The 11,847-nt window shown below is 39.7% G+C and overlaps 1 protein-coding gene across 1 annotated transcript in view; it reads right to left on the bottom strand.

Moving 5' to 3' along the window:
• The window catches only part of FAM81A (family with sequence similarity 81, member A), a 99,512-nt gene that overhangs the window by 14,854 nt on the left and 72,811 nt on the right, over positions 1–11,847 (bottom strand). Inside the window, 3 exon segments of the mRNA XM_011940569.1 lie at positions 558–664; positions 2,175–2,304; positions 7,916–7,956. Of these exon segments, the coding sequence (XP_011795959.1) occupies positions 558–664; positions 2,175–2,304; positions 7,916–7,956 (278 nt within the window).

Below are 11,847 nucleotides of genomic sequence, written 5' to 3' on the forward strand. Positions count from 1 at the left end.
CCGTCTCAACAAAAAAAAAAAAAAAAAAAAACCCATTTTAAAATCCGTAACTTAATCACATCTGCAAAGTCCCCTTTTGCCGTATGAGGTAATGTATTCACAACTTCCAGGGATTAGGACATGAAGATATTTAGAGGACCATTATTCAGCCTACCACAACCACGAACCAAACCCTCAACGCACTTACCACCATTAGTAATAATATAGTAGATGCTCATTTACATCATTGATGAACAGTCACCAGCTCCCTAGACTAAACTCCATAAGGATAAGAACAGAGTCTGGTTTGTGTTCATTACCAGATCCTCAGCCCCTAGACCAATGAATACTCAATACATACTTGTTGAATGAATAGGTGGATAATTATCCAAACATAAAAAACAATAATGATGAAGGAAAAGTGGCAACATGCTACATGGAAACTTTTCTTTTTAACTTCCTTTATTGTTTTCAATTTGTGCAATAAATAAAAACCAAGAGGAAAAAAAATTGTAGTATTGCATAAACTCATACAGAACTTTAAGTTGTTTTTTTTTTTAAATAAATTGATTGCTTACTTAGTGTCCAAAAGCTGAAGCTGGTGGTTACTGTCTCTGTGGGACATCTTCAGTTTGGTGCTCTGCTCTGATATTGATGAGTCCACTCTGTTCAAAAGCTGAGAAATCTGGAAAAGAAACCTTGCTTATAAATATCACATCTAATGTCTTCGGATGCAACTTCAGAAAACATTTAGTAAGCCATATTCTAGTCAATGGCATTAAGATTCGATCTAATTTGATAAATTCATTTATGAGTCTACCTCATCTTCCCACCTCCATTTTCTTCCTTATGTACCCATTGAAAATCAAGACCAGTAGCACTGCCAAAATATTCATCATGCACTAAACACTTAATTTTACATATAGTTCTCTAATGAGCAAGCCCAATTCCTGCCCAAGACCACAACTTCTACCAGTTGTCATGAAATACAGTCAACCTTACTTTGGAATTTCTACCATCAGTGTAATGGCTAGTCATAGAAAATAGAATTTTTATTGTTTACAAAATCCATCAGGCTCTCAGATTTACCTCCATAACAAATCAGGTCACCAGTCAATATAACTTGTAGACTATCTCCCTCCTGTTCCTTTCTCACACCACCTACCCATGTCCCTTGTAACACTGGAATTTAACAAAAGCTAGTCCTGTGTGAAATTTCTGTCTTTTCAGCAAAAATTAGAATGTTCCATGTTCCTTACTTAAAGATTCATGGTATTTGTCAGATCCAGAAGAAAGAGAAAGCAGGTCTCTTTTGATGGATATCTGTACATACTTTACTTGGCTCGGCTATAAAGAAGCTTATGATTTCCTTAGCATCTCTTCTCTGGTATAATAATTCCATCCTCACTCATTCTTCAAAAAAGAAATTATTTTTGGATTGTCTTTGTATTCTTTTTCATAGTTTTATAATATCTGTATTTTTCACATAAGTAGCTTTACATTCTTATTGGAGATAATTAAGGTCCAATAAGTTAACCAGATGCTCCTGTTTTACTGGAATAGTCTCTTTAAATGAACAATAGCAAATAAGGCAGATACTGTTGAAAAAATCCTAGAAGACAGGCCCTATGATGGCAAAGGAAAACTTTTAAGTGGCCAAAAAACAAACTGAAATGCCAAAAGTTTTGCTTTGTGAAATTAACCTGTGATGTTTGAGGTCAAACACTCTCATATTCATTAGCCTGCCTTCGCTCTAGCTTTGCCTAATTTTGTCCCACATACAGACTATGTGATGAGGTAGCACATACAGTGAGTCCCAGGGAATACATTATTTCCTGAATCAAAAATTGGGACGAGTGGCATGTAAAGGAATGCTTGATCACTTACTCGGGAAAGAAATAGCTTTCAAGGTGTCATTTAGAATTTCTGGAATGTATTAGTTGTTCTAGGAATGTGGTGGTGGGGGGGAAGAGTTAGGACTATACCAAACAATTTTGGTGGTTTGGTTGCCAGACACATGAAGGGCCACTCTAGTGAAATAGGAATGGAAGAAGCAAAGAAAAGATGCTTATGATTGGCATAAACCCATGCTAGGTGCCCCAGCTGGTTTCTCCTGTAAGAAATAATCAACACCATGTTATTCTTAGCTAAGAACAAATTACCCGCTTCTAAAAGCTACCTGAAACAGCTCGTACCTGTCCCTCTGCGTCTTTGATTTTCGTTTCCAGGATATGTTTGGCAGCCTGCTGTTCTTTGTTCAAGTGCTGGAGCCCCTCATAGGTCGTTTTGTGCTCTGCAGAAAGTCTGGCTATGCTGGCATCACATCTGTCCAGACACAGAACAAAGCTGATTCTTATTAAAGTTTAAAAACATGCGCAAAAGCTTCCTTACACACTCTGAAATGCAAAACCCACTCAAAGAAACTGCACTATCAATCATTCTTTTGAACAGAGGCTCGAATGAATTCAGAGAACTGGCCTCATTATGGTTTTTAAGCTAAACCACAGGGATGTTGCTTAATAAGGCTAGAGATGCAACCAGCAAAGAAATATAGTCTTTACAACGATCATGAGTACAACACTGTATGTGCAGCAAGAGGACAATACAAAGAGCATAGCTAGTGTGCTGGATGTGGTCTGTCAGTCTTCAATATCACCCCTGCCTTTCAAAGTTGGGGGCCTCCTTGGATTTGGGAGGCAACTTCTACTATGTTGGAAAATGTTACTTCTAAACTTTGACCAAATCACTTGTAAGGCTGTATAGTATGAGCGGGGTCTAGAGCAGGGGAAGGCTTTGCAGCCAGTTCAAGCTGTAGTAAAAGCTGCTGTCCTGTGGGCCTTGCAACTTGGCAGATCCAATGGTACTCAAAGTATGTGTGGCAGATGAGCTGTGTGGGGCTTCTGTGAAGTCCTAATAGGAGAGTCACAAATGGACCCATAAGAGTTTAGAGCTAAGTAATGCTCTGTTCTGAGACAACATTCCTCTGTTGAGGAGAAGCTGCTGGCTGGCTCCTGGGCTCTAGTAGAGACAGAATGCCTAAGAGTGGGACATTAGGTGAGTCTGCAATCGGAGCAACCCATCATGAATACCACACTAGAAGGTGGGCCTAGAACAGCACTCCATCTTCAAGGGGAAGGGTTCAAGCAGGTTCAAAAGGCACAAGTCAGTTACAAGAGCCCAGATTCCCACCATGGCATCTATTCCTGCTACTGCACCAACTCTCTTTCAATCCATGCCTATGACTTCTTCATCTTCTCCCTCCTGCTGCTTGGGAGGCTGAGGTTGAGGCAGGAGAATTGCTTAAGCCCAGGAGTTCAAGGCCAGCCTAGGTGACACAGCAAGACCCTGTGTCTACAAAAAGATAAAATGATCATACAAAAAAAAAAAAAGAAAAAACCTGTGGCTTCTAGAAGAGTTCTTGATGTCTTGATGACCAGGTGGACTGAGGGAGAAAGTCAGGCCTGGCTACAGATGGTCACGCCCAGTATGCTGACACCTTCTGGAATAAGACTGCTGATGCTTACCGGTCCACTCAGGAGTCGCCCTAAAGACTGTCAGGAAGGCAGAATTTCATACAATATATTGGGAGATTCATTTTGCCTGGCATAAGAGATGGCCAGACATTCAAGGAAAGTGGCTAAGGGTTAGAGGCTTAGGGAAAAAACTGGAGGATTAGTGACAAGGAAAAGAGTTTATATAAATAGATCATTCTTAAGTGACAAAACATTTTTGCTCCTTGTAAACGCTCTTTGTATTGTAGGGACTGAAGCCCCAAACTATACTTCCCAGACCCAGAAGGATCTGAGTTAGATTCTGACAGTGAGAAGCATTTATACAAGACTCAGAAGGTAGAAGAGGAGAAACTTTTATTCTCCCCTGTCAGTAGTGGGCAGACACAGGGGCGAACTGCAGATGTGAGGTGTACATCCACTTTCAGGCACATGCCATCCAGCAAATCACTTACTTCTATGCTATTAGGCGGCTAAGATGATCAATGAGTCCTTTCTGTGATTTTTTTTTTTTAAGTCAGAGTTTAACTCTGTGGCCCAGTCTGGAGTACAGTGGTGCGATCTCGGCTTACTGCAACCTCTGCCTCCTGGGTTCAAGCCATTCTCCTGCCTCAGCCTCCTGAGTAGCTGGGATTACAGGTACACATCACCACACCTGGCTAATTTTTGTATTTTTAGTAAACACGGGGTTTTACCATGTTGGCCAGGCTGGTCTCAAACTCCTGACCTCTGGTGATCCACCTGCCTCAGTCTCCCAAAGTGCTGGGATTAGAGATGTGTGCCACTATGCCTGGCCCTTGTCTTAATAATTCTAGACTGGACATAGTTGTAGATAGAATCAGTGGATTCAATGATAGTAGCAAGGAACTCACTCAGAATGTAGTGGACAGAGATTAAAAACATGAAAAAATAGTTAAGAAACATGGAAGTCAAATAGCGGGATGCTAACATGAGTCAAGGAGGAGTTCCAATAGAAGGAAATAGAGACAATGGCAGAGAAGCAATATTTGAGGTGTGAATGCCAACAATTTTCTAAAACTGAAGAAAGGTATGAATTTTAAGATGTTCAATGAATACAAACTGGCATAAGTAAAAATAAACAAAGCATAGGGAAATTCAGATAACCAATGATAAATATAAAACCTTACAAGCTACAGACTAAAGAGAAGTAACCTACGAAAAACTACCAAAAACTGACAATAAGACTGACAGCCCACAATAGATATAGAAGACAATACATATCAGAAGATAATGGAGAAATATCTTGTAAGTTTTGAGGGTAAATAACCTATCATCCAAGAGTAAGTACAAAATAAAGACTGTAGACCGGGCGCGGTGGCTCAAGCCTGTAATCCCAGCACTTTGGGAGGCCGAGACGGGCGGATCACGAGGTCAAGAGATCGAGACCATCCTGGCTAACACGGTGAAACCCCGTCTCTACTAAAAACTACAAAAAACTAGCCGGGCGAGGTGGCGGCGCCTGTAGTCCCAGCTACTGGGGAGGCTGAGGCAGGAGAATGGCGTGAACCCGGGAGGCGGAGCTTGCAGTGAGCTGAGATCCAGCCACAGCACTCCAGCCTGGGTGACAGAGCGAGACTCTGTCTCAAAAAAAAAAAAGACTGTTTCTAACATGCAAGGATTAAGAAATATATCACCCACAAGCCAATACTGAAAAAGTTACTAATGAATGTACTTCAGTAAGGAGAAAAGAACATCCACAAAGAAGGAGTAGGGTGCAAGAAACAATGGTGAGTAAATGGATAAAATTGTGGTAAATTTAATTTATCATTGACTCTAAAGATAGTAAGCTACCCGCTCAATTATTCCAACATTCTTATACACTCACTTTGCAACAACTGTTCTAGAATGTAAACTGCATGCAAAGAGACATTACATATGCCTTTTTCATCACTAAAACCCTAGTACCTAGCATACTACCTTGCATATGGTAGAGGCTTAATAAATATTTGTGAATGAATGAATATAAGGAAATATTTACTATGTACTAGGTACTGTACTAGATACTTGACATATGTTATTTCATTAATCCTCACAAATCATTCCCATGTCATAAATGATGATTAAAGATAATGCCAAATATAGACCCTGATTTTTTATTTTGAGTTCATAATTTTTTAGCAAAATATTATTTAAATCATATTTGGGGAAAGCTGAGAATTTTAAAATACTATGAAATAAAAAATATTATAGTTTTTTAAAAAGACATTAGTTTCCAGTCCAAACATAAGCTTTCCAAATAAACACGATCAGGTATCACTACATCAGACCAGTTTCATCACCTTTACAAAGCTGTTTGAGGGACAGACTGTGTTTTAAAATGTAGTTTGAAAAGATCTCAAAATTATTCTGAAGACTTCACTAGCTATCACTTGGCTTCACTGCTGTGTCTCACTTGGAAACAAAAGTACTATAACATACATTTCTATTAACACAACAGTGGCTAGGGCTGGGCACAGTGGCTCACACCTGTGATCCGGCACTTCAGGAGGCTGAGGCAGGTGGATCACTTCAGGTCAGGAGTTTGAGACCAGCTTGGCCAACATGGCAAAACCCCATCTCTACTAAAAATACAAAAATTAGCTGGGTGTGGTGGTGCACACATGTAATCCCAGCTACTCAGGAGCCTGAGGCACAAGAATCGCTTAAGCCTGGGAGGCAGAGGTTGCAGTGAGCCGAGATTGCACCATTGCACTTCAGCCTGAGTGACAGAGTGAGACTCTGTCTCAAAAAAAAAAAAAAAAAAAAAACAGTGGCTAAATACATTGAATTATAGTACATAGATGTAGCAGAATACTCTATATCAAATTAAAAAGTATGCTACATCTATGTGCATACTGGAAGAGTGTCCACATACATTGTTACGTGGAAAAACTTATGTTGCAGAATAGTATATATAATACTTTGTAAAGTTAAAATCACACTGTTAAGTAACTTATTAGACTACAAACCATTATATCATTGTAATAATAAATTATTATCTTATTATTACTTATGAGAAAAATCTGAAAGGACAGACAACAGACTGTTAACATTAGTTACCTCTAAGGAGTAAAACAGAGCCAAGAGATGGGAAGGCTTTTTTTTTTTTTTGACAGAGTCTCACGCTGTCACCCAGGCTGGAGTGCAGTGGCGCGATCTCAGCTCACTGCAACCTCCCGGGCTCAAGTGACTGTCCTGCCTCAGCCTCCAGAGTGGCTGGGATTACAGGTGCCCACTACCACTCCCAGGTAATTTTTGTATTTTTAGTAGAGACAGGGTTTTCACCATGTTGGCCAGGATGGTCTTCATCTCCTGACCTCCGGTAATCCACCCACCTCGGCCTCCCAAAGTGTTGCCACCACTCCTGGCCAGGCTTCATTTTTATTTTGTATATTTATTTGCGTTTCTGATTCTTTCCTACCATTACCCATCCCTTGTGTACTTTTGTGAATAAAGAAGCAGGCTGGGTAGGGGACACAGAGAAGAGCACAAGGTAGGATACCAAAGACTCCCATCAGAAAACATGGCTGGGCATGGTGGCTCACACCTGTAATCCCAGCACTTTGGAAGGTGAGATGGGCGGATCACCTGGGGTCAGGAATTCGAGACCAGCCTGGCCTACATGGTGAAAACCCATCTCTACTAAAAACACAAAAATTACCTGGGTGTATTACTACTGGGTGTACCTATCTCTACTAAAAAATAAAAAATACAAAAATTAGCTGGGCATGGTGGCAGGTGCTTATAATCCCAGCTACTCAGGAGGCTGAAGCAGGAGAATCGCTTGAACCCAGGAGGCAGAGGTTGCAGTGAGCTGAGATCACTGCATTGCACTCCAGCCTGGGTGACAGAGCAAGACTCTGTCTCAAAAAACACACACACAGTGAAGTCAATTCTGGTTTTCTTATGTTAAAAATAATGTTCTTACTCTCAAATGTTTCAGAAAAAAAATTCCATACATGAAAGAATAACACAGTAAATATGACATATTGTTAACAATTGGTGAATTTTGTAATTTTTTATAAATTTAAAATGATTTCAAAATAAAAATATATTTAAGATAAAAGGAGGAAAGCAATATTGCTATTTCATCTAGCATTAAATCAAAGACATCATTCCTGTCTTAAAAAGAACTCATAAAAGACAGTCTCAGGGCTTTAATATAGCTGTGTGTATGGTTCAGCAGCTTTAGTTAAACAAGAATTTGCAATGAATCTAACCAGTTTTCCTACTCATCCTTAATGCTTTACATCATGATGAACAATAATGTACAAAAATTCCAAATTTTCCCTTTTTGGGTCTTTGGACAGCTGTTATCTCCCAGGTACAATTTCAGGTTGTGGCCATCAGGTGGCAGAGTGACTCTATTGCTAGACTTTCCTAATCACTGGTGGTCAGAAGTTCATTGAAAGTACCAAACGTCTAACGGGTGTGACTTGGGCCACACGCTCATGCAGAACTTCTCCGTCTGCATATGACATAGTGGCGTAGCATACCAAACACAATGATATTTAAAACATCAGTGTGGTCGCTCATTTTCCATATTACTGTAATTTTTGTATACATACATAATTATTGTATATATGTATCATTTAGCCCTTTATAGCTGGCAGTTATTTAATTATAGTACTATAAAACTATAGGACACTTAATGTCCCAGGGCATTGTCAAAAATAGTAGAGCAATATGCTAGTAATCAGTGGAGCCTAAGATTTGGGTGTGAAATCAACAGAGGAAGACAGCCTGATAAAATATCAGGGAAATATCAAAGAGAGCCCTTCCAAAACCACTGTCATTGCAGATGATTGCGCCCATTTCCCAAACTGTACTGAGGAAGTGACATCAGAGGCTTCATATTGCAGGGTAAACAGACATCACTAAAAGAGTCCATTCAAGTCACTAAACAAATAAACATGCAAACAACCTCAAAAACAAGCTTAGGGGGCTTGTATCCAGAGTTGCTACAATATATTATCTAAAATGGCCAGGAAAATGTGAACTACACTCAGGGGGAAAAAAACAGGCAAACCAACTGCCTGTAAGAGGACACAGATGTCAGATTTTAAAAAAGAAAACTTCAAATCGCTAATATAAATATAGAATGAGCAAGCATAGGATGATTGAAACCACACTTTAAAAAGCAAAGGAATGTATAATAACAATGTTTCTTCAAATATAAAATATTAATAAAGCTATAGAAATTATAAAAGAAAAGAAGAACCTAATGGAAACACTGGAATAAAAAATTGATAGAGGGGCTCGACAGAAAATGTGAATACGTGGAACAAAGACTGGCAAACTTGAAAATAGGTGGATAGAGATTATGCAGTCTGATGAACAGCGATTAAAAAAAGAAAGAAAGAAAAATGAAGAGAGTCTCCAAAAAAAAAAAAAAAATAAGACACCATTAAATGCACCAACATATGCATAATGAGAATAATAGGAGAGAAGACACAAGGCATGGTGGCTTACACCTGTAATCCCAGCAACTCGGGAGGCTGAGGCAGGAGAACTGCTTGAGGCCAGGACTTTGAGACCAGCCTGGGCAAGCAACATAGTGAGACCCTGTCTCTAAAAATAAAAATAAAAATACTTAGGTAGGCATGGTGAAGCATGCCTACAGTCCCAGCTACTCAGGAGACTGAAGTGGGGGATCACTTGAGTCCAGTAGTTTGAGGTTACAATGAGCCATGATCTTGCCACTTCACTGTAGCCTGGGTGAAGAGTGACACTCCAACTCAAAGGAAAGAGAGAGAAAGAGAAGAGAAAAGAGCATTAAAAAATTCAAAAAATAATGGCTGAAATGTTATGAAAAACATTTCCAAAATGTTATGAAAAACATTAATTGATGCAAACAAGTAGTTCAACAAACTCCAAGTAGGGCAAATACCAAGAGATCCATACCAGACACATCATGGCCGGGCATGGTGGCTCATGTCTGTAATCCCAGCACTTTGGGAGGCTGAGGCAGCCAGATCACTTGAGGCCAGGAGTTTGAGACCAGCCTGGCCAAAATTCACCCCGTCTCGACCAAAAATACATAAATTAGCCAGCTGTGGCGGTGCACGCCTGTAATCCCAGCTACTCAGGGGGCTGAGGCATGAGACCCACTTGAACCTGGGAGGCAGAGGTTGCAATGAGCTGAGATCATGCCACTGCACTCCAGCGTGGGTGACAGGGTGAGTATGTCTCAAAAAAAGAAAAAAAAAAGACATAGACATAGACAAAGAGAAATATTTGAAAGCAGCAAGAAAAAACAATTCCTCACATACAAGGGAACTAGAATAATATTAATAGCTAATTTTTCATCAGAAATAATTGAGATCACAAGGCATGACAAATTCAAGGTGCTAAAAGAAAATAAGCTGTCAACCAGGAATCTTACATCCAGCAAAACTACTTTTCAAAAAAATAAGGCAAAATAAAGACATCCCAGAAAAACAAAAAATGAGAGAATTCATTGTTAGAAGACCCACCCTAGAAGAAATACCAAAGTGTGTCAGGCTAAAAGCAAGTGCCCCAGATAGTAATTTGAATCCTCATGAAAAAACACAGAGCATGGGTAAAGGTAATTATGTAATTATAAAGAGCAATATAAATGAATATTTTCTGTCCTGTCAAAAGTGCTTAAAAAAGCAATTGTTTAAAATAATATGCATATAATTGTATTGTTACATACACAGAACAATGTACATTACATTACAAATTTAACATATTTTATAATAGCACAAAGGAGGTGGATGGAGACTTGAGGTCAGGCGTTCAAGACCAGCCTGGCCAATATGGCGAAACCCCATCTCTGATAGAAATACAAAAACTAGCTGGGCGTGGTGGTAGCCACCTGTAATCCCAGTTACTCGGAAGACTGAGGCAGGAGAATCACTTGAACCTGGGGGGCGGAGGTTGCAGTGAGCCAAGATCGCACCACTTCACTCCGGGCGACGGAGCAAGACTCTGTCTCCAAAGGGGGAAAAAAAAAATCCACACCTAACATTCTACTGAATAATGAGAGTATGGATACTTTCCCCTAAAATCAAAAATAAGACAAGGGTATCTGCTCTCACTACATTTATTCAACATCATACTGGAGGTTCTAGTCAGGGCAATTAGGCAAGAAAATGAAATGAAATCCAGATTGGAAAGTAGAAAGTAAAACTCTATTTGCAGATGGCATGATCTTGCATGTAGAAAATCCTTTTTAAAAATCCACTAGAAATTATTAGAAGTAATTAATGAGTTCAGCAAGGTTGCAGGATACAAGACCAATACACAAAATCTACTGTACGTGTCTACAGTGGCAATAAAAAAAAAAGATTTGCTATTTACAGTAGCATCAAAAAAGAATAAAATACTTAGGAATAAATTTAAAGAAGTATGAAACTTATACTTTTAAAACTCCAAAATATTGTTGAAACATATTAAAGATGACCAAAATAAATGGAAAGACACCCACATTCGTGGATCCAAATACTTAATTTTGGGGCCAGGCATGGTGACTAACACCTGTAATCCCAACACTTTGGAAGGCCAAGGTGAGAAGATCACTTGAAACCAGGAGTTCAAGACCAGCCTGGGAGAGACCCCGTCTCTACAAAAAATGAAAAAAATTAGTGAGATGTGGTGGCACATGCCTGTAGTCCCAGCTACTCAGGAAGCTGAGGTGGGAGGATTGCTTGAGCCCAGGAGTTCAAGCTGCAGGGAGTTGTGATCACGCCACTATACTCCAGTGTGGGCGACAGAGGAAGATGATGTTTCTAAAAAAAATTTTTTTAAAGAAAGGCTTGTTTTTGTTGTTGTTTTGGTTTGGTTTTTTTTTTTTGAGACAGGGTCTTGCTCTCTCCGTCACCCTGGTTGAAGTGCAGTGATATGATCATGGCTCCCTGCAACTACAGGCATGTGCCACCATGCCCAACTAACATATTCATTTTTTCATAGATATAGAGTTTTGCTATGTTGCCAGAGCTGGTCTCAAACTCCTGGCCTCAAGCAATCCTCCTACCTTGGCCTCCCAAATCCCTGGGATTACAGCCATGAGACACTGAACCCACTGAAAGACTTAATATTTTTAAATGGCAATATTCCCCAAACAGATCTACAGATTCAACACAGCCCTATCAATATTTCAACTGGTTTCTTTGCAGAAATTGACAAACTGATCCTAAATTTTTTTATTATTATTATTATTTTTTGAGATCGAGTCTCTCTCTGTTGCCCAGGCTGGAGTGCAGTGGTGCGACCTTGGCTCACTGCAACCTCCGCCTCTCAGGTTCAAGCAATTATCCTGCCTCAGCCTCCCGAGTAGCTGGGATTACAGGTGCGCACCACCATGCCTGGCTAATTTTTGTATTTTTAGTACAGA

This window comes from Colobus angolensis, unplaced genomic scaffold, assembly GCF_000951035.1.
Source record: "Colobus angolensis palliatus isolate OR3802 unplaced genomic scaffold, Cang.pa_1.0 Scaffold19, whole genome shotgun sequence".
Taxonomy (NCBI): Eukaryota; Metazoa; Chordata; class Mammalia; order Primates; family Cercopithecidae; genus Colobus; species Colobus angolensis.